We start from the raw sequence: 23,747 nt of genomic DNA on the forward strand, positions 1-23,747 counted from the left end.
TTCAGGGAAACGCCCAGCCCTTTGTTCTGCCCGACCACGTGCCCGGAGTCCCGGCGACAGACGGGAGGGGGTGACGCTCCACGTCGCCATGCGGGGGGGCGGGGCAGCTGGTGGTGACGTTCCACGTCGCCAGGCGAGCCCGGGCGGCCAGTAGGGCGGTCGGCGATGACGCGTGACGTCACGTCGCGGCGCGGGCGGCCATGACGCGTCGCGTCGCGAGCCTGGGCGGCCAGTAGCACGAGCGGCGGCCGTTGGTGGGGGAAGGAGACACAGAAGCAGAAGCTGATCGTCCTCTTGTTGCTCTCGGCGGAGAACCCGCAGCTCCCGGTCTCACACCGTACGTATCGCATCGCCGCCGCGCTCTCCCGCGGCCCTCATTCCCGCCGAAGCTTTTCATAACTGATTTTCATTCGTTGTGTGTTCGTCCTTTTTAAAAAAAAATCTAAGATGATAAATCGTGGCCCCCCCTCCCCCTCCATGTGTGTGTGAAGGAAGGAGGACGACGCTGGCGGTGCGGGTGGATAGGCGACGGACAATGGCAGCAGCCGTTCCGCCTGTTGCTAGGTGGATCACCCAATCAGCGGCGGGGGCGGGACGTCCGGTGTCTTCCCGAGAATGAAGTACGATCGGGGGAATAAAATGGGAGCCGGCGGAGAGCCGAGCCGAGCCCAGCAGAGGCGGCACTGGCTGCCTCGCAGTCCTCTCCGCCATCCTTAAAGGACCAGGGTCCGGTGAAATGCTGCAGCTGCATTGTACAGCCCACGTTAGGGTCCCGATCAACCTTTGCCGTTTTTTATTGTTTGAGCGGGGATGGGATGTGGTTTTGAGTGATCGGAGCAGAATTAGGCCATTCAACCCATCAAGTCTCCTCCGCCATTCAATCATGGCTGATCTATTATCTCCCTCCTAACCCCATTTATCCTGCCTTCTCCCCGTAACCCCTAACACCCCAGGTCTCTCTGCGTGTGGAAATCACAGGGGTGGGTATCTACCCAGCCCCGCACTGATCCAGACCGCCCGGGCGTGTGTCCCGTGCCCACGTTTTCTCGTCTCATCTCGCCCGCCCGTCCTTGCCTTGGCTCCCACTCTCCGTCTCTCAAGGTTGTGGTTCCCAACTCCCACAGGAAACTTGCCACTTCGGATACGCACTGTTGAGATGTCCAAAGTGATTCCTTTGTCGGCGAGGCAGTAAAACTGAGACTAGGTCTACACATCGAGCTGGAGGTAAACCCTGTGCCAGACTCCAACTGAAGAGACAACGTACCCTTTACACCAGCCCCAGAAAAAATCCGTGCCCTAATCCATTCACTTGCAAGGGCAGTAACTGAAGATATTGAAAATTGACCGACACACACATTTGAAGTATGGGCACCCGAGGGACGTTGGTAGAGAATGAGGATATGGTGTTGAGGTTACGTTTGCATCAACTAACATTTTATTGAAAAGCAATTTGAGTCTTAGTGAATCTTTTTCTGTTGGTTTTGCATACATCATTGGTGGAGCCTGACCTACTAAGTATCTTCAGAGAGTTTTTAACTTTATTTTATAGTTTTAGCATCTGCTTCTCCAGAGTTAATCTCTTTTCCTGCTTCTGCGAAAGTAAAGAGCTCCATTGTGGTGAATTTGCCATTTGCAGACATTAATAAAATGTCCAAATCATTTAATAAATCATTTAACATAATGTTTTTTATGTGGGATTGCTACACAAACTGAGTAAGGAATTAATGGCAGAGTATTTGATTAATACTAATTATGGTCAGTCATGAAGAAATTGTATGTAGTGCCTCGGCTGTATTTTTCTTGTATATTGCACCTACCATGCAGGATTTTATACTGTTTAAAACAACACTGGCCCGTTGGAAGTCCTGAAAGTTCACCTCGAGTGCCGAGTGACACCTGGATTTTGCATATGGATTTTTCATTTAGGCACACTATCCATTTTTGTTTTGTTGCACTTTAAGTAATTACAAAGGGTAACGTTCAGTAGGTTCACGACATTCATACTCATTTATTACACTTAGAGTATTGCCTTTATATTGGAGAAAACTAGATTTTTAGTTGTAATGAAAATGTTAATTAATAGATTGTCAATCTTAATAGGTTGTTTGAATTAAATATAGGTTACATTGATAAAAGCAGTGATGTGCAATAGCCTGGTTAGTCTTTTTGCAGCAACATCATATATTGGAAATTCCATTTGAAATTACTGGCAAAACCAAACCAAAATTCCAATGTCTGTATGGAATGAAAATCACATATGAGTATATTAGGTACCCCTCCACGTTTAATAGCCAATTTCTTTTCCATATTAAAGGTATTTCCTAATCAGTTTTTTGTCTGTTCTACAATGTTGTAATTTTTGCATGGTGAACAAATGTCATTGACTGATTACTTGAGTCAATTCTTTTGCATTAACCTATTGAATGTTTTTTTAAATTAATTGAACAGAAAGCTCCTCTAATTCTGCACATTTTAGTGTATGAAAATAAAGTGGAAATTGTCCGACATCATTGGAGCACACTTAAAATATTTATTGTCTTAAATTGTTGGCAGCCAAAAATTATTCATGAACTCAGGGTGCAACAATAATCACTCCATTCTCATGGCACCTCTGATCTGTGGTTTTGTCAGTCATACTTAGAAGTGATGGTGTTTGAGCATAAAAGTTTGAAATTGATGCAACTAATAATTTTCCTCAAATCTAACTTTTGAGATCTAAATATTAGATATTACATGTTTAATAGCCATTTTCTTTTCCATATTAAAGCTATATAAAGTTAATCTTGAAGGCAAACTGGTGTGAAAAATAATTCCATGCAAAGGTCGGGTACTCGTTGAGTTCTCTGATCTGTGTGATCATGGTCTGAGGAGGAGTTTTTATTTGTCTTCAAGATTTGTTCCTATCAGTTATTCTATACTGTAATAGCATTTTGTTTTTATATTAGTTAATCTTAATTTCTTCCCAGAGACTTGTAGTTTTTTCAATTTTTGTAAAATTAACTTAATATTGTCTTTAAAAAAAACAGATGCCTAAGTCAAGAGAAGTTGTTTCTACAAGCTCAGACAGCGAGTCGGATAGTGAAGTTGATCAAAAGGTAAGAGAAAAATAATATTAGTTTGATAAAACGTGTTGGGTATTGCTGATTTCAGGTCGCTTACAATAAAATATCTACAACCTCTACTCCATTGCAAATATTGGACATTGTCTATGGAACTGGCGCACTACAATGCTGAGAACTGAATTCTGCACTTATCTTTCCCTTTGCCCTCACGAGTATACGTCAAGTATACTTGGAGTATAACTACAATCAAGTTATACTTTAGTTTAGTTATAATTTGTACTTATAATTGTATACCATTATCTGATCTGATAATGTACCCTAGTACATGCTCAATAATAACTCAAAACTTAGATGTTTTGCTTCTTGAATGGTCATTCATGTAACTCTTGTAGTACAATAATATCACAATCTCTCAATTCAAATCTGGAAAGTAGTGTGCCTCGACTAAAACCATTAAATATTGACTTTGTAAATATGAATTGGATTATTTTGATTCAAAGCAGATCTTGTAATACCTGATAACACATTTGCAATACTAATTCTTGAGTGCTGTACAACACTTAAAAAGATCCTTATCCTCGGATTACTCTGTGTGCCAAATAACTTGTTTTCATAAAATGATAAATAACTAAGTTGGTTGTAATTAATTATTGGGGGTGCTTGGTTTATATCTAAATATAGGATTTCTGCTAAGGCTTGGGAGAAGATAAAGTATTCTTTCCACTTAGTGAATTAATTGTTGTATCCATGACCAAACAAGTAACATTATTTAATTTTGCTCTCAGCTAATCAGTAGTTCTGGTAACATGCATTTCCAGTGACCTTAAGATGATAGGTACATATCGCGGTAAGAATCTTTGCAAAGCTTCACTGTGTACCATTTTTTATAATTTGTGGAGGATGGAAGAAAAAATAACGAACAAAAAACGTAGAGAAATATCTTCATGTTTGCACCAGGCGCATGATATAGTACAGACAGAATTGGAAATTATAATTTAATCTGTTAATTTATGTGTAATCTGACCTAAATTTATTTTGCATGGCAATTAGTTGTGCCCTATTTTGGCTTTATAGTCTTATCTAAAATAAATTGCAAGTGAGCCATTGTTCTGATAATGAACTGAAGAAAAATATTCCTGATTCAACTAATTTGAAAGTAAATTACAGCAGCAGTTGCGCCATGTATTTGACCAATAAATATTATATTGTGAAGGTGGCTCTCAGGATTGAAAAGATATCCAAAACTAAACTCAGTAGAAAACTTGCTATTTCAAAGTGTCATTTTTCATGTTTTATATGAACCATATATGATATTCAAATTTTCATCTTTCTTTAAGAAGGTTAAACCAATAATTTCTGAATTTTCTTTATAGGCTAAGAGAAAGAAGGCTGCTATCGCAGAGAAGCCAGCGAAAAAACTAAAGACTGGTGAAAGTTCTGGAGGTGCAAAATGTGCTAAAAGTGAAAAAGATGATAACCTATTTCAGGTGTGTTTTATTTTCAAGAAGTCTAAAGTGTGTATGAACTATTTTTGTGCAATGTACAGTATGTAGTGATACAGCATGGAAATGGGCCCTTTGACCCACCAAGTCGGTGTAAATCATCGTATCCATTTACATTTATCACATTCTATTTCCACAACCCAATCAACTCCCCTCAGATTCTACCACTTGCCTACACATTGGGGGCAATTCACAGTGGATACCAATCTCTGTCTTTGGGATGTGGGAGGAAAACTGAGAAATTGGAGGAAATTCACGTGGTGACAGAACTCCACACCGGTAGCAACGGAGATCTCAGCAGAGCATACAGAATCTCTGAAGAAAATGGATAGGTGACATTTTGGGTCAGGACCCTTGAGACTGGTCTGAATCCATCTTAGAAGGGTACCAACCCGAAATGTCACCTATCCATGTTTTCCAGTGATGCAGCCTGACCCGTTGAGTTATTCCAGCACTTTGTCCTTTTCAAATATGTATGGTTTATCCTAAACACTGGGACTCCTGGAAACTGCCTGCCAGTCCCAGAACATCCTATTGAGTGACTTTCCTGATGGCATGATTGGGCTTTAATCATGGCATCAGATGGTTATTATTAGATGAGGTCGAGATGTTTATTAGTAGTTGGCTTTGGAGTGCAGTTTGAGGAAAAAATCAGCTCTCTGGTGGAGCAACCTAATCTTATCCCTCGTTCAAAGAAGATCTGTGTTTTGCGATTATGTGCTACCAGGTGAAATTTAAAATATCTGGTGTACTTACATTGGCCTAACCTAAAAAAAAAAGAAAAGCTGCACTTGCTGCAAATGCTCTGGTAGCATTTTAAATGGTTAAAAACCATTGAGTTGGTTGGATTTTGGGATGAAATAAAAGCTCAATTTTATCTTATAAATTATTTAATGGGGAAACAGGAGTTAACTTGATTGAGTATTGGTAATTGGGGTGGTTAAAAATGTGACCACATACCCAAGAGGATTGCTATTTGCATACTAAGATAACTGAATTGGTGTAAATATGACTTGTTCAACTCCCTAGTGAATCTAGATCAATCATCATCTGACTTATTTCCTCTTTGGTTCTGTGGAGTTGTTAAGTAATTGTTCTTGTCAAAGTATGATTATACTCGTGCTGATAAGATTATGGTATTAGTTTATTGTTGCATGTACAATGATATTTTTGCGTGGTATCCAGAAAAATCAGCCATACTCTACATTTGAACCGTACATGAGTACCAAAAGTAAGGTTTAAAAAAAAGAAAGGAAACAGAGTGCAGAAAATATGGTGCTGCAGCTACAGATTTTAAAATTCAAATGACACTATGAGGTGGTCCTTGATTATGTTAGTTGCTTTCCTGGGGCGACATGAAGTGGATATGGAGTTAGTTTAGTTTAGAGATACAGGCTCTTCGGCCCACCAAGTCCGCGCCGTTCAGTGATCACCCATACACTAGCTCTATCCAACAGACTGGGGACAATTTACAGAATCCATTTAACCTGCATTACTTTGGGATGTGGGAGGAATCGAGGCACCCAGAGAAAAACCACGAGGTCACAGGGGGAATGTGCAAACTTCAGACAGCATCGGTAGTCAGAATTGCACCCAAGTCTGTCGCTTTAAGGCAGTAACTCTATCACTATGCCACCCTAATAGTTGATTTGGGGTGGTGGGTGGTGGTTTGCATGATGCAGTGGGCTGTGGTCACAGCTCTGCAGTTTAAGTTAAAACCACGTATTTTGCCTCACAAAGTGACTAGTACTTCAGATCTTGCACCAGGTCTTATCTGCCTCAAGATTGAAGGGTAGGTCTTTCTCCATCTTTTTTGGGGGGATTCTAATGGCGGAATAAAGTCAGGAATTTGCCAGCGTTGCCCAACCTGAAGTATTATGAATTATGTCAAACAGTGAGTGATTACATCCATGATTATACATTGGCTTAAGGAAGGCAGCTGTGTTTCTTGACAGTGAGCAGATGAGAAACTAAATCGCTCACCTCAATGATACAGGATACCAGAAGTATTGGTTGTTGCCCTGGAGTTTGGGCTTTGTGTGAAGAATGGTTTAGTAATGTTACTTTCACATCCTGATCTGAAATGTAGCTGAATTAATGAAACAAAATAAAAGCACATAGTCCATCATACACAAAGATGAAAAGTCAAACTGCTTTTAACAATGACAAAATTGCAGTAGTATTTTCATCCATGAGCACCAGTAGAATTTTTACTGTTATAAATATCAAGAGCTTAGAGTGGTTTAAGTTGGCCAAGCATATCATTCTGCAAAATAATCCACAACATTAAAATTGTTTTCTTGTTAGTAAATGTATTTAATTACGCAATAAGGACTTTTACATGAAGATAATTTTTAAGAACTGTTCTATTGGATCATTCGGGCTAATCCCAACTGCTTTTTCGACAGATTGGCAAAATGAGATATGTCAGTGTGCGTGAATTCAAAGGGAAAGTCCTAATTGATGTCAGAGAATACTGGATGAACCAAGATGGTGAAATGAAGCCTGGGAAAAAAGGTGATTTTTTGCCAAATGGGAATGTGGATGCAACTTTAAAGTGATGGATTACATTGCATTAGATGAGGCTTGTTGGGGAAAAATGCAAACAAATCTTTTTCTGTTGTATGAAGGACCTAATGGGTCCTTTTTAAACATTTGTAATAATTTAAGATCACTCAATTAATGTAATAAATAAATGTCATTATACATTTTTTATCCACCATTTTCCAGAAGTGTGAACCTTGATTGAGGACATAATTGGACCCACATGACTTTGAAAAAAAAACTTGGCAACACTTGCTTGCTATTATAAATTAGCAGATTTCTGTGGGGGCTGTTCCACTTGCAACCTTCCCTTACTAAATGTGATGCCTTCAAATAAAAGATTGACAGAGGTTGATTGTAAAATGTTATTGTATAACTTAAACCTTGGATTTCTATTGCCAGTTATAACACTTTTTTGTTTTTAAATTTAGGAATCTCTCTATTACCAGACCAGTGGAACCAACTGAAGGAAATGATTCCTGACATTGACGATGCACTAAAAAAGTTATAAAATGTCCATATGAAGATGTACCCTGCTTTTTGTCATCTGTAACATTGGTTTTCTAAAAGAAGATATTAAGCTTTGTATTGTACTGTTCATGTGGCTGTTTTTTTTGTTTATGCAGCACATCAGTGTTCATTTTTAAAATCTCACTAAGGGGTACAAAAAAAATGGTATGGGGATTGTTTTTAGTGTGGGAAAAAATGTTTCATGATGGTTAGCAATTGCCATATCATGTCTTTAAACTGTTACATATATTATCCCCAGCTGCCAATCCAAGTATTTTTTGAAAACTGCTTCATAAATTTGTTGCTTTATCAAGATCATTTCTTTGTTCGGGGTCCAATTGTTGAAATCTCTGGCTAAATCAGATTGGCAACTTTAGCTTTCCATTATGGGTAAAGTCGCCCCAAATGTGGCAATAAGCTTACAAGCCAGAAAATCTTGGGTTTCATTTGTGATTATTGCTGTTAGCTGAGCAGATCTTGCTCACCTGCAACAGAGTTCAGATTGTTACAGTTTTCCTTGGTGCCCAAGTATGGGGGTGATTATCAGTCTGTATGTGACTGTCATGTGAACTACTGGAACACGAACCTGTAAAAGTCTTGAGGTCATGAGGCAGAATTAAACGTACATCTGCTGCCATCCCGTAGGAAGTTTAAATGACCTGACTAAACATATTTGCTACTGAGACTTGCAGTTGAAGAACGACATCTTGAAAATTACCTGTCTAAGATCTGTTCTTGTTTCAAATCCATTCTAAGAAAATAAACATCAACAGTTCTACGAGGTAAAATTTGACAGACTGTTTGAATTTTCTTGACTTTTGGTGAGTGTACTGTACATTAGAGCATCTGAGAGCTTTTGATCCAGATAAGCCTTTTTATTAGAAATGAGATGGGCAATGTTTAGTTTCTCCACATACTCTTAAATAACTGTCCTTCGAGTATTGCTGAATTCTGTAGCTGGAATAATTTGGCAATGGAATGTTTGGACTTTTGTGAACAGTTTTAATAGCTTTGTAATATCCTAAACCATAGGGAACTGCTCATTTAGGTAAATGAATAGCATTTGGTTTAAATGATCAATGATTGACATTTAGTCCACTATTCAATATTTTCCACTTTTCCCACTAACCATTTATGTATTGGCTATTTAGGAATAATTTTAATCTGAAAAGTGACTGGCTAGGCATACCACTATATATGGACTCTTAATAGCAGTACTTTCATGAGGTACTATGCCTAATTTAATATTTCAGTATGCTTTTGTATTATTTCACTATGTCCATATTTCTCTGATCTGTATTGAAATATGGTAAATTAAATAAAGCTGCGGCAATTTGATCTGACTTTGACTTCAATTGTAATTTACTAAAGTGTTTTGCTAAACATTTGTCGAATGATTGGTACATCCTGAGGTTGCTTTAGTTACTGTTCTAATCCTTTCAGATCAGTGATGCTTATTTTTGCTTTGGGTTTTGTAGACTGCCATTTGGAGTGTATTCAATTGCCACACAAGTTCATTGGAAATTAAGTCAAAGGTTCAAGATATTTAAAATGAATGTGAGATGTTTGCTCTTCAGATCCTTGACTTAGATAAAATAAAGTAAATGCACCTTGTCTCAGTGTTGATGCTGTAACTGGGTGCATCTACGCTGTCTTTATAAGTAAGCAAACGGTCTATATTACTGATTCTAGCAAAAAGACTGTCGATAAGTTAAAATGGAAAACATTTTGTTGTCCCGTGACATCGTTGCTTTGCTAAATATCAGTTGTATTTTACAGCATTGTTCAGTGCAGAAGTAGGTGCGATGTTAAAGACATGTTTTCCAATGCCCTAAACTTACACAAGTAATTGTGGCCAGAATTATACACTGCTTTCTTGTCTCTTCCCTAACCAATGATTTATGTTCAGAAAACTACGTACCTGTCAAGATGGGATTAGTTTTAACAGTGTGCTGGTGAAGATTACCATATTTGATCAGCTCACTTATGCATGCTGCACATTCCGCATGTGTTACACCTGTTTAAATTGCAATCGTAATAGCTTTCATAAAGCCGTATATTGAGTGAATGCTGACCTTTGATTGCACCTTTTACAATAAAAACATGTTCTTTTTGGTTAAAATTGTAATTAAATTGTGTGCTTAAATGAACAACTGATTAAAATATAGTGGGAGAACATTTCCTATTAACCTTTAGCCTGTCTTGTGAAGTTGTAGCCAGCTGACTAAAAGCTTCCTCTGAAATGGGCTGTGGACATATAAATATTTAAGACCAATAAAGTACTCTTGGATGATAGCAGCACAGAATTAAACTGAACAATTAACAACTGCAAACCTCAATACAGGTGACCAATTTATGGAGAGCTTGTGTTCCTAAAAAAATATCCATATACTGATTTTTCCAAAATACAAAGCTATGTCATTGCACGTGCATAAAGAAACACAGGTTTTAAGAATGCTTTTGCAAATTGTAAATGTATATTTGTGTATCAATTTTTTGGCTAGTAGTTTGTGAAACTTCCATTATCTCATTGCTTCTAACATGAAAGTCGTCCTACAGTGAAGGTGTAAATCAGTTCTGGCTAATTTTAAATGAAAGTAAATTTCTGCACACATGAACCTTTGGAGTACTTAACAATCTGCACTGTACATAGTAATTTAATGCTTTTAATTTGACACATCTATGTTTGACCTGTCATTTTGATCGAATACTGTTATTGTGCAAACTGGGGACCTAATGATTAGGCATATTTGTTGTGGAATAACCCATTGATAAAGAAACATTAAAGGATGTACAGCAGCAAATAGCAGCTTACTTGTGGGAAAAAGTTATAACAGCTGACAGAAACACCCATTGGTAAATACAGTTGAGCATGTTTGTTAAAGTCAAATGATATTTTGTAAAAGATTAACCGGATAATGAGTTTCAAGTTGTTGACCAGTAAAATTTGTCAAAAATGTCCTCTATTCAATATCTATGTGACCACAAATCTGTACTATGAAACCAATACCAACAGACACAGTGCCAGAGCAACTCATCAGTTCAGGCAGCATCTCTGGAGAACATGAATAAGTGATGTCTTGGGTTGAGACCCTTCAGACCCAATATGTCACCTATCCATCTTCAGAGATGCTGCCTGACCTGCTAAGTTTCTCCAGCACTTTGTGTCCTTTTGTGTATTGACCAGCATTGCAGTACTTTATTTCTACACTGAAGGCAATACTTTTAATTTCTTGATATTGAGCTATTTAATTTGCAAATAATTATATTTACAATCCTATAAAGAGCCAAAATCTCCACAGCTATTTGGATCATTGGGTCCTGGCTTGCGATTTATGTACATCTTACGTGTTGCTACACTGTACTGCCTGATACATCAATATTTGACTCATGAATCTTGAGCCAATGTATTATCGATATTCTCTAAATTTCTGCAGGTTCCAAATTCTCACGATCTTCCTTAATTTATAATTCTGAAATGATTTCTCATTCCAATTGCCTCATTCTTGAATGGTGGTCTTATCAAAGTTCTAGCTAATGGGAGAAGTATTCTCAATGTTTTTCTTATCTCCATTGGTCTCTGCTTCTCTTACAATCCTTTTAACTTGAGCCAATTATGCTGCTATTTTTTTGAGGAGATAAAACAATGCTCCAATTATGTTCATGCAAGTGTGAATATAGTTGGGGAAATTGGTAATGTGAATTGTATGTTCATGGTCATGAATGAATGAGTTTATTGGCCAAGTATGTATACATACAAGGAATGTGCCTTGGTGCTCCGCTCGCAAGTAACATCATGAACATACCGTAAACAATTAAGAATAAAGCATAAAATATTAAGAATACAACATTAAACATGTAAGTGAAATAAACCAGAGCAAAAAGCGACTACAGACTAGAGTTACTACTCGCTGAAAAAAGCTGTTTTTATGTCCGGCTGTGGCGGCTTTGACTGTCCTGAGTCGCCTTACAGAGGGAAGTGCTTCAAAGAGTTTGTGGCCAGAGTGAGAGGGGTCAGAGATGATCTTGCCCGCTTCCTTCCTGCCACTTGCAGTGTACAGTTCATGTATGGGGGGAAGGTTGCAGCCAACAAGGCTGATCGCACGATTCGTTGCAGCCTCCGGATGTCGTGTTTGGTGGCTGAGCCAAACCAGACCATGATGGAGAAGGTGAGGACAAACTAAGACGGCAGTATAGAATTGGACCATTATTCCCTGTGGAAAGATTGTGTTTCCTCAGCTGCCGCAGGAAGTACATCCTCTGTTGGGCCTTTTTGACTGTGGAGTCGATGGTGGCCCCCCCATTTAAGGTCCTTGGAGATGTTAGTTCCAAGGAACTTAAATGACTCCACAGATGTGATTGTGGTGTTGATGGTGAGTGGGGGGAGGGGAGGGGAGGGGAGGGGGAGCTCTCCTATAGTTTACAATCAGTTTCATTGTCTGAAGAGCATTGGGCTCCAGGTTGTTACGAAGGCACCAGGATGTCAGCTGTGCCACTTCCTGTCTGTAGGCAGATTCGTACCCATCCTGGATCAGTCCGGACAGGGTTGTGTCATCCGCAAACTTGAGAAGCTTGACAGGAGTCTGTGGAGGTGCAATCGTTGGTGTAGAGAGTAAAGGAGAGGGGAGAGTACGCAGCCTTACAGTGCTCCTATGCTGAGGGTCTGCGGGTCCGAGATGTGCTTTCCCAGCCTCACATGCTGCTTCCTGTCTGTCAGGAAGTTGATGATCCACTGACAAGGGGTTCAGACACTGGGAACTGGGAGAGTTTGGAGTGTAGTTGCTCTGGCACAATGGTGTTAAATGCAGCGCTAAAGTCTGCAAACAAATTCCTTGCATAGGTCACCTGGCGGTCTAGGTGCTGGAGGATGAAGTGCAGGCCAAGGTTGACTGAGTCATCCACTAAAAGTTACTATATGGTGGGTTCAGAGAAATTAATGTTTAGGGTGTTTAGAAAGTTATGAAGTCTTGTATAACCAGTAGTATTAAGACACTATTTGGGTGCATCATTTCCTCAGTATGTTAACTCGATGGGGATTGTGGTTTAAGCACCTGAAATGGCAGATTTTCTGCTCGTTGATATTCTAGCAAATCAAATGTAAGCCTTTAATTGTCATTTTTTAAAAACTCTTTTGTAATCAGCGCACACTGACTTTGTGATTGACAATTAGAACTTAGGTAGTATAAGAAAATAACTGCAGATGCTGGTACAAATCGAAGGTATTTATTCACAAAATGCTGGAGGAACTCAGCAGGTCAGGCAGCATCTCAGGAGAGAAGGAATGGGTGACGCTTCAGACTGAAGAAGGGTCTCGACCCGAAACGTCACCCATTCCTTATCTCCTGAGATGCTGCCTGACCTGCTGAGTTCCTCCAGCATTTTGTGAATTAGAACTTGGGTAAATCTGCAGCAGATTTTTCACACTAAGGGTGAGCCCACTGTGAAGCTTTCTGGTCCATTCTGATCGTTTACTTTAATGAAGCAATGAATGTATTACCGGGTTGTAGCCAATTGTGCATCCACATACAAATGTTAGGCAACTGATTCCTTACTCAATAAAAACTTTTTGAGTTTAGTTTAATGTCACATGTACAGAGGTACAATAAAAAGCTTTTGTTTTGTGCTAACCAGTCAGTGGAAAGGCAATACATGATTACAATCAAGTCATCGATGGTGTATAAATGCATGATAAAGGGAATAGCATGAATAATGTTTAGTGCAAGATAAAATCCGATCAAAGATAGTCCAAAGATCTCTAATGGGGTTGACAGCAGCTCAGGACTGCCCTCTAGTTGTTGGAAGGGTGGTTCAGTTACCAGACAACAGCTGTGACGAAACTGTCCCTGAATCTAGAGGTTTGCGATCTCACACTCCTATACCTCCTGTCTGATGGGAGAGGGGACAAGAGGGAGGGGGTGGAGTGTGACTCGTCCATGAATATGCTGGTGGCCTTAACAAGGCAAAGTGAGGTAAATGGAGTCGATGGAAGGAAGATTGGTGGTCTGGGCTGCATCCACAATTCTCTAATTTCTTGTGGTCTTGGATGGAGCTGTTCCCAAACTTCCCCCACACATCTTTAAACTTTGCCCCACTTACCTTGCGGTTATGCCCTCTAGTATTTGAGATTTCCATCTTGTAAAAAAAAGGCTCTGACTGTCTACCCTATCTATGCCTCCTATAATTTGTATATATTTCTATCAGATTTTCCCACAATCATTGGTAATCCAAGGCTTTCCAACCTCTCTCTGTAGTTAATAATACCTAATCCAGGCATTATACTATTAACAGTGGGTGTATGTGTTCCTGTTATCCAGGTAGACCAGAGCACAGTGGAGAACCAATGAAATGGCATTTACTGTCGATCTGTTGGTCTAGGAAAACTAAAGTGGATCCAAGTCATTTCTGAGGCAGGAGTCGATTGGCTCCATAACCAATCTCTCAAAGCACTTCATTATGGGTGGATGTAAATGCTACCAGTTGGTAATCATTGAGTAAGGTCCCCATTTCTCCTTGGACACCTGTACAATTGCTGCCCTTTTGATGCAGATGGGAGCTTCAGACCACATAAGAGAGATTGAAGATGTTCTCCAGCCAATTGATTTGTTCTTGGAACAAACCTGGGCCAGGTTATTATATGGATTTGCCCTCTTGAAGGATTCTCTGACATTGGCTTTAGAGACTAAGATCACCAGTTCATCAAGGCTGCAAGGCTTGTGTAGGTAGGAGTGTCATTGTTCTCCCTTCAAAAGTGTGTATAGATACATAGACAATAGGTGCAGAAGTAGGCCATTCGGATCATTCAATATGATCATGGCTGACATCCACAATCAGTACCCCATTCCTGCCTTCTCCCCATATCCCTTGATTCCGCTATCCCTAAGAGCTCTAACTCACTTTTGATTGCATCCAGTGAATCGGTCTCCACTGCCTTCTGAGGCAGAGAATTCCACAAATTCACAACTCTCTGGGTGAAAATGTTTTTCCTCATCTCAGTTCTAAATGGCCTACCCCTCTAATGTGTCCAATCCCTTAATTTTATATGTTTCTATAAGATACCCTTTCATCCTAAATTCCAGTGAATGCAAGCCCAGTCGCTCCATTCTTTCATCATAAGGCAGTCCCGCCATCCTGGGAATTAACCTTGTGAACTTATGCTGCACTCCCTCAATAGCAAGAATGTCCTTCCTCAAATTAGGAGACCAAAACTGCACACAATACTCCAGGTGTGGTCTCACCAGGGCCCTGTACAACTGCAGAAGGACCTCTTTGCTCCTATATTCAACTCCTCTCGTTATGAATGCCAACATGCCATTAGCTTTCTTTACTGCCTGCTGTACCTGCTTACTTACTTTTCAGTGACTGATGTATAACGACACCCAGGTCTCGTTGTACTTCCCCTTTTCCTAACCTGACACCATTCAGATAATAATCTGCCTTCCTGTTCTTGCCACCAAAGTGGATAACCTCACATTTATCCACATTATACTGCATCTGCCATGCATCTGTCCACTCATCCAACCTGTCCAAATCACCTGCATCCTCATACCATCCTCCTCACAGTTCACACTGCCACTCAGCTTTATGTCATCTGCAAATTTGCTAATGTTACTTTCCATTCCTTCATCTAAATCGTGATTGTATATTGTAAATAACTGCAGTCCTAGCACTTAGCCTTGCGGCACCCCACTAGTCACTGTCTACCATTCTGAAAGGGACCCGTTAATCCCTACACTTTGTTTTCTGTCTGCTAACCAATTTTCAATCCGTGTCAATACCCTACCCCCAACACCATGTGCTCTAATGTGGGGGACCTTATCAAAGGCTTTCTGAAAGTCCCGGTTCACTATATCCGCTGGCTCTCCCTTGTCCATTTTACTTGTTACATCATCAAAAAATTCCAGAAGATTTGTCAAGCATGATTTCCCATTCGTAAATCCATGCTGACTTGGACTGATCCTATTACTGCCATCCAAATGCGCCGCTATTACATCTTTAATAATCGACTCTAGCATCTTCCCCACCACTGATGTTAGGCTAACTGGTCTATAATTCTCTGCTTTCTCTCTCCCTCCTTTCTCAAAAAGTGGGATAACATTAGCTACCCTCCAAGCCACAGGAATTGATCCAGAGTCTATAGACAATTGGAAAATGATCACCAATGCATCCATGATTTCTAGAGTCACCTCCTTGAGTACCCTGGGATGCAGACCATCATGCCCTGGGGATTTATCAGCCTTCAGTCCCATACATCTACCCAACAACCCTGACTAATGTGAATTTCCTTCAGTTCCTCCGCCACCCTAGGTCCTCTGTCCCCTAGTACATCTGGGAGATTATTTGTATCTTCCTTAGTGAAGACAGAACCAAAGTACCTGTTCAACTCCTCTGCCGTTTCCTTGTTCCCCATAATAAATTCACCTGTTTCTGTCTTCAAGGGACCCACATTTGTCCTAACTATTGTTTTCCTCTTCACATACCTGAAGAAGCTTTTACTATCCTCCTTTATATTCTTGGCTAGCTTACCTTCGCACTTCATCTTTTCTCCCCGTATTGTCTTTTTAATTACCTTCTGCTGATCTTTAAAAGTTACCCAATCCTCTGGCTTCCCGCTCATCTTTGCTATGTTACACGTCTTCTTTTTTATTTTTATACTTTATTTAAATTTTTTTATGTTAATTTTTATTTGTCATACGTAGGTTGGCACAGGGTCAACGATACAATGAAATGTATGTGACGAGACAACGGGTCACCTCAACAGTAATATTCCAAGGATAAATAAGATAAAAATGACATTAGTAAGGTAAAAAGACAATATTAAAATAATCAACATATATGATTTGAAATGTGTTTATGAGTTCAGAAGCCTGATGGCCTGATGGTAGAAACTGTTCTTAAGTCTGGTGGTACGTGCAGCCATACTCCTGTATTGTCTGCCTGACGGTAACAAGGAGAACAGCCTGCGTGCTGGGTGGCTGTGGTCCTTGATGATGCTGCGTGCCTTCCGCAGGCACTGCCGGTAGAAAATGTCCTGAATGGCCGGGAGACAGTTGCCAGTGATGTGCTGTGCCGTCTTCACCACTCTCTGTAGTGATTTGTGGCTGTGGGCAGAACAGTTCCCGTACCAGACTGTAATGCAACCTGTCAGCAGGCTCTCGATGGTGCATCTGTAGAAGTTTGTGAGGATGCTGGCGTTCATGTCAAACTTCCTCAGTCTTCTCAGGAAAAAGAGCCGCTGGCGGGCCTTCTTTGTTATTGTGTCGCTGTGCAGTGTCCAAGAAAGGTCCTCAGTAATGTGCACACCGAGGAACTTAAAGCTGCTGACCCTTTCAACCTCAGCATCACCGATGTGGATGGGGAGGTGTCCACTCCCCCACTGTCTCCTGTAGTCCACGATCATCTCTTTAGTTTTGCTGACATTGAGAGAGAGGTTATTTTCCTGGCACCAGCTGTTTAGTGCCTTTACCCCCTCTGTAGGCCGTCTCATTGTTGTCTGTGATGAGGCCCAAGATGGTCGTGTTGTCAGCAAACGTTAGGATGATGTTTGAGCTGTGCTTGGCAGTACAGTCGTGTGTGAACAGGGAGTACAGGAGAGGACTGAGCACACGGCCCTGTGGTGTGCCTGTGTTGAGGATCAGTGAGGAAGAGGTGTGGCTGCCAATTCTCACCACCTGGGGCCTGCCCGTCAGGAAATTGAATATCCATCCGCAGATGGAGGTCTCCAGTCCAAGATTAAGGAGTTGGGGATGAGTTTTGAGGGAATAATAGTGTTGAATGCCGAGCTGTAGTCAATAAAGAGCATTCTCACATATGTATTTCCTTTGTCCAGGTTGGTGAGCGCTGTATGTATTGCCATGGCGATGGCATCGTCCGTGACCCTGTTTGGTCTATATGCAAACTGAAGAGAGTCCAAGGTGTCAGGGAGAGAGGAGCAGATGTGAGTTTTGACTAGTGGCTCGAAGCACTTCATGTCAGTGCGACAGGATGGTAGTCATTTAAACAGGAGGTTACTGGTTTCTTTGGAACAGGAACGATGATGGATGCTTTGAAGGAGGTGGGAACCACAGACTGACTCAGAGAGAGGTTGAAGATGTTAGTGAACACCTCTTGATCAGCCAGTTGATCAGCACACGCTCTGAGAGCCCGCCCTGGAGCTTTGCGATCGTTGACCTTTTTGAAGGACCGTCTCACATCTGCCGTTTGTAAGGACAGTGTGGTAGTCCCCCTGCACACCTGTGGACTCATGGTGGGCACTATGTTGTCTGCATCAAACCGGGTGTAAAAGGTGTTAAGCTCGTCCGAGAGCGATGCGGTAGGCTGAACAGTGCTCCTGTTTTTCCCTTTGTTGCCTGTGACGCAGAGTAATCCACTCCACATGCGTCTGGAGTCCGAGCTGTAGTAGTTAGATTTCACTTTGTTTCTGTAGTCTCTCTTGGCTTTCCTGATGGACTTCCGGAGGTTATATCTGGCTACCTTGTAGGCGTTGAGGTCGCCTGAGTTGAAGGCAGTAGTCCGTGCTTTAAGTTTAGCACGGATTTCCCGTTCGACCCAGGGTTTTCTGATTTGGGTAAGTGCAGATGGTGGCTTTTGGAATACTAAGACAGAGTCTGTGTATTCGTTAATATTACCTTCTGCTGCATCTTCAAACATCTGCCAGTCAGTTGTGTCAAAGCAGTCCTGTAAGGCCTCATCAACCTCATTGTTCCATTTATATATGACCCTGGAGACCGTTTTTTCCTGTTTTAGTTTCCTGTTTTAGCATTCCTGCAGTAGAATGGAACAGTGATCTGCCTTACCAAAAGCAAGGGCGAGGGAGGGGCTTATAACAGTCTCTGAATGGGGTATAACAATGGTCCAGGGTCTGCTCTCCCCTAGTGGGAAAAGTAATGTGTTGGAAGTATTTTGGGAGAACCTTCTTCATTTTTTTAATCAAAAAATACTTTATTCAAGTAATAAATATTTACAAAACATCTTCTTTTCAAAAACCCCATCCGACATTTCCGGAGGTTACACATTCAATGCAGATATTCATTTCCAAATTTACACAGAAATTTGCACAGAATCTCTTATTTGGAAAGGCGTGTCCACCACACCCTGCCCCCCATGTCCAGCAGCGGAAGGACCCTAGACTGTGGTCCTCCCCCACAGTTTGGCTCTGTTGAAGTCTCCCAGAACAATGAACGCAGCCTCAGGATGGGAGTTCTCCAGCTCATTTACAATCCCATACATTTCGTCCAGGGCTAGAGATTTATCAGCTGTGGGGGGATGTAAGCAGCAGTAAGGAGGACTGAACTGAACTCTGGGGAGGTAGAAAGGTCTAGTGTATAGTTAAGCAGTGTAAGGGAGCAGTGTATAGTTAAAACACAGACATCCATGGCTCACGAAGAGTTAACCATAATGCACACTCCCCCTCCTCTTGACTTGCCTGAGTCCTTCGTTCTGTCTTGTCGGTAGACAGAAAAACTCTCCGGAGTGACGGCACCGTCGGGTATGCTGGTCTCCAGCCATGTCTCCGTGAACACCAGAACACAGCAGTTCTTAATGTCCCGATGGTGTTCGCGCGCAACTCGTCAAATTTATTGTCCAGGGATTGCACATTAGCTAACAGAATGCTGGGCAGAGGGGGTTTGTTACTTCTTTGCCGGCTTCTGCACAGGGCGCCAGCACGCTTCCCTCTCTTTGCTTTCCTCCACCGCCATGCAGGTGGACAAAACGCCCAGGGGAGGCTGCCGTCTGTGTTATCAGTAGCTGGCTTAAAGTCCGCTTTGGCTGACGTTCCTATCTCCAAAAGTGTCTGTCGATCACTCTGAACATGTGATAGTACAGTATGTGCAAAAAGAGCAAGTAGTAAAAAGTAAATCCACACAGGTTTGCTGAGTTGACTCGGAGCTCTCGTCAGTACAGCCATCTGCACGGCGCAGGTTGCAACTTACTCCCCTTAGAATCTTTCTTCCTCTTTGGAATGAAATGATCCTGCATCTTCTGGATTATTCTCAGAAATACCTGCCATTGCTGTTCCACCGTCATCCCTGCTAGGGTCTCTTTCCAGTCAACTTTGGCCAGCTCCTCCTCCATGCCTCCATAGTCCCCTTAGTTCAACTGCAATACTGACAATTCCGATCTTACCTTCTCCCTCTCAAATTGCAGATTAAAACTTATCATATTATGGTCACTACCTCCTAATGGTTCCTTTACCTTGAGTTCCCATATCAAATCCAGTTCATTACACAACATTAAATCCAGTATTGCCTTCTGCCTGGTAGGCTCCATTATAAGCTGCTCTAAGAATCCATCTCAGAGGCACTCTACAAACACCCTTTCTTAGGGTCCAGTACTAACCTGATTTTCCCAGTCTACCTGCATGTTGAAATTTCCCATAGCCACCGTAGCATTACCTTTGTTACATGCTAATTTTAACTCCTGATGCTACTTGCACCCTGTATCCAGGCTACTGTTTTGGGGCCTGTGAATAGGGTCTTTTTACCCTTACAATTTCTCAGTTCTATCCACAATGACTCCATATCTTCTGATTCTATGTCATCTCTCGCAAGGGACTGAATTTCATTCCTTCCCAATAGAGCCACTCCACCCCCTCTGGCCACCTGCCTGTCTTTTCGATAGAACGTATGCCCCTGAATATTCAGTTCCCAGGTCTGATCCTCTTGCAACCATGTAATTCTGTAATCCAGCTCTGTAATTCCCACAACATCATACTTGCCAATATCTAACTGAACCTCAAGCTCATTCACTATATTTCTTATACTTTGCACATTCATATATTTGAATTTTATTTCGGTATTCACCTCCACCTCTCACATGACCTTACTCTCTTATCTCTTCTTGAAATTTCCGTCCATTAATTTGGGTGTCTTTCATAACTTTTCCTGAACTCCTTCAGTCTGAAGAAGGGTCTCGACCCGAAACGTCACCCATTCCTTCTCTCCTGAGATGCTGCCTGACCTGCTGAGTTACTCCAGCATTTTGTGAATGAGTAAGCAAGGATGTCAGTAGAGTCCTAGAGTGATACAGTATTAAAACAGGCCCTTTGGCACAACTTGTCCCAACCAAGAGAGAGAGAGCTGGGTAGAGCTCTTAAAGATAGCGGAGTCAGGGGGTTTGGGGAGAAGGCAGGAACGGGGTACTGATTGAGAATGATCAGCCATGATCACATTGAATGGCGGTGCTGGCTCGAAGGGCCGAATGGCCTCCTCCTGCACCTATTGTCTATTGTCTATTGTCAAACCTGTCCTATCCACGTACCTGTCTAACTGTTTCTTAAATGTCTGGATAGTCCCAGCTTCAACTATCTTATCTGTCATCTTATTCCATACACCCACCACCCTTTGTGTGTAAAAGTTACCCCCTCAAATTCCTATTAAATCTTTTCCCCTTTGCCTTGAACCTACTGCATGTCCTCTGGTCCTCGATTCCCCTACAGGAGATTCTGTGCATCTACCGATTTATTCCTCTCATGATTTTATACATCTCTATAAGATCACCCCTCATCCTCCTGCACTCCAAGGAATAGAGAACCAGCTTACTCAACCTCTCCCGATAGCTCAGACCCTCTAGTCCTGGCACCATCCTCGTAAATCTCTGAACCCTTTCAAGCTTGACAATACCTTTCCAGTTACATGATGCCCAGAACTGAACACAATATTTCTAAATGCGGTCTCAGCTGGAAAGTGCAAGATTATCGATCCTACAACTGGGGGGGGGATTCAAATTAGAATAAAGATGGAAATGGCAATTCATTGGAGTTTCAAAATTTGAAAAAGGACCTAAAGTGGTATCAGCTCCTAATGATGTGGGAGGATAAGCTAGCACTCTGTTTTAACAAGGATGAAATTAGCTGTCCTGACAGTTAAATATCCATTTAAAAAAAAATAGCAAAACAATGTAAAATAAACAATAGAAAATGAAAGTTGTTAGCTTCAATTTTCTTATGCATTGAACTGTACCTTTTATGTCCTTGTCATGTTTCCTGGGAAATGAGATTAAGCTCATATATTTGTGCAGCAAAAGATTAGTGTGATTTATCTTGTATCTAGATTTGCTGAGGCTAAACTATTTGGATTGAGTATTAGAAGTGCAACTGAGAATAAAAAAATACTGTAAATTCAATGTGTAATGGGCCATAAGACATTGAAAATAAGTACTTTCTTTTACTGAAGGAAATGTTATATTAGCTTGTTTAAGGTTTTCTTGATGAAAACATTTTGATTAATGCTCAGCAAATGCAAGGTTAGACGAAAGTAGCTGAGAGTTTATTGTTGTTGAACATGCACTCGATCTCTTATGCTCTGCATCTGTTAAATGAAAAATGTGACATTTTCAGGCCTACCGTCTCAATAACACAGCACAATCTGTGTGGATACGAAATGGAAATGTTTCCTTAGAAAAAGGGAATCAAAATTAGAGCGAGAACCATTCTGGGTAACTCTGAAATAATTAATGCATGACAGACATCTGCACAGATTTACTACTTGCTCTTATCCCCTGCAGTGGACCAATAAAACAGGAAAGGTATAAAGGTAAAATAAAACAGGACTAAGTTTTAGAGTGAGGTAAAATTGTTTCAAATCTGCTGCAACCTTTTTCGTCATCTTGAGCAGTCATTTTTAAAATGTTCATCTCTGTAGCTTCTCTGCTTCTATTTCACATAAATTGCAGCTAACTCCTCAATATTCATCAACACAGGAGCATCTCAAGGCTGAGTGCTCTACTCTCTATACCCATGACTGTGTAACCAGACACAGTTTCAATGCCATCTTTAAGTTTGTTGATGACACCACTGTGTTGGACGAATAAAAGGAAATGATGAGTCCGAGTACAAGAGGAAGATGGATAATTTGATTGAATAGTGCCAGAGCAACAATCTCGTTCTCACCTTTAGCAAGACCAAGGAGCTGATTGTTCACCAGGAAGAGAATATTGAATACCCATGAACATATCTTCTTCATTAGAATGGCTGTGGAGAGAGTGGACAGGTTGAAATTCCTGGGTGTGCTGATCTATGTTCTGGCCTCAACACATCAATGTAATTACAAAGAAACCTCTTCAATGCCTTTAGTTCCTTCGAAGGCTGAGGACATTTGGATTATAGATGAATAATTTGTTGAACTTCTGCAGGCGCACGGTTTAAAACATACTGACTGCCTGCGTCATGGCCTGGTTCATCAATGTGAATGCCCAGGAATGAAGGAAGCTTCACGGAGCGGTTGACATTGCCTGGTTCATCACAGGTACTGGCCTCTCTAACATCATAGGAATCTACAGGAGGTGCTGTCTCAAAAAGGCAGCCGACATCGTCAAAGACTCATACCATCCTGACCATGCACTCATTTTGCTCATACCATCAGAAAGAAGGTACAGGAGCTTGTAAACCAGACCACCGTGCACAGAACAGCCTCTTCCCAGCACCCATCGGACTTTTGAACACTGCACGACATTATTATTATTATTATTAAATTTTATTAAGCAGACTCATGGTCCATTAGAATACACATACAGCACACAGTATATACATATAAAATTAAATTAAATTAGAAAAGGCAACAATACCAATGTTTCCACATAGGTGACAGGTATCTCACGGCACTGAAACCAGGATTTACCAGCAGCACAATGATGGAATTCTGAGAACCATTCAATCGGCATATAAATTTAAACATGAGATTCCTCAACAGGGCATGAAACGTATTGACTCCTGCACTACAAAACAGTTCACTTGCACTGCACCACCTTGGCTTTCTAAGCAATATGCGCATGCAGTCATTATAGGCAACCTTAAGTTTATGGATGCTTGACTTATTAAACTTTATCCACAAAGGAGCAGTGTAAAGAGTAGTACAGTACGCTCTAAACAGGTTTATCTTGACATTTCCTGAGCACCAGTGGAATTTCCTAACCAACATGTTAGCTTGTGCATACAACATGCGGCGCTGTCTATACATGTCCTCATCATCAGACATTTGATCTGTGATGACGTCCCAGATACTTAGCTTTACAGCAGACAGATAGAACCTGCCCTGACAGGTAAAATGATGGGAAGACTAGATCTTTGTACCCTTTTACTTTACAAATCATGACAACGCTCTTTTTAGCATTGTATTTCACGTCAAATTGGACA

The 23,747-nt window shown here is 41.1% G+C and overlaps 1 protein-coding gene across 1 annotated transcript; it reads left to right on the top strand.

Annotated features, from left to right (window-relative positions):
* Nucleotides 1-178: 178 nt before the first annotated feature.
* On the top strand, nucleotides 179-8,961 carry LOC144610817 (activated RNA polymerase II transcriptional coactivator p15-like). Its single transcript, XM_078429785.1, has 5 exons — nucleotides 179-337; nucleotides 3,027-3,095; nucleotides 4,436-4,549; nucleotides 6,973-7,081; nucleotides 7,540-8,961. Exons 2-5 carry the CDS (start codon nucleotides 3,027-3,029, stop codon nucleotides 7,617-7,619), a joined length of 372 nt encoding a protein of 123 aa, XP_078285911.1. The 5' UTR covers nucleotides 179-337; the 3' UTR covers nucleotides 7,620-8,961.
* The last annotated feature ends 14,786 nt before the right edge of the window (nucleotides 8,962-23,747 follow it).

This window comes from Rhinoraja longicauda, chromosome 1 (genome assembly GCF_053455715.1).
Source record: "Rhinoraja longicauda isolate Sanriku21f chromosome 1, sRhiLon1.1, whole genome shotgun sequence".
Classification (NCBI taxonomy): domain Eukaryota; kingdom Metazoa; phylum Chordata; class Chondrichthyes; order Rajiformes; family Arhynchobatidae; genus Rhinoraja; species Rhinoraja longicauda.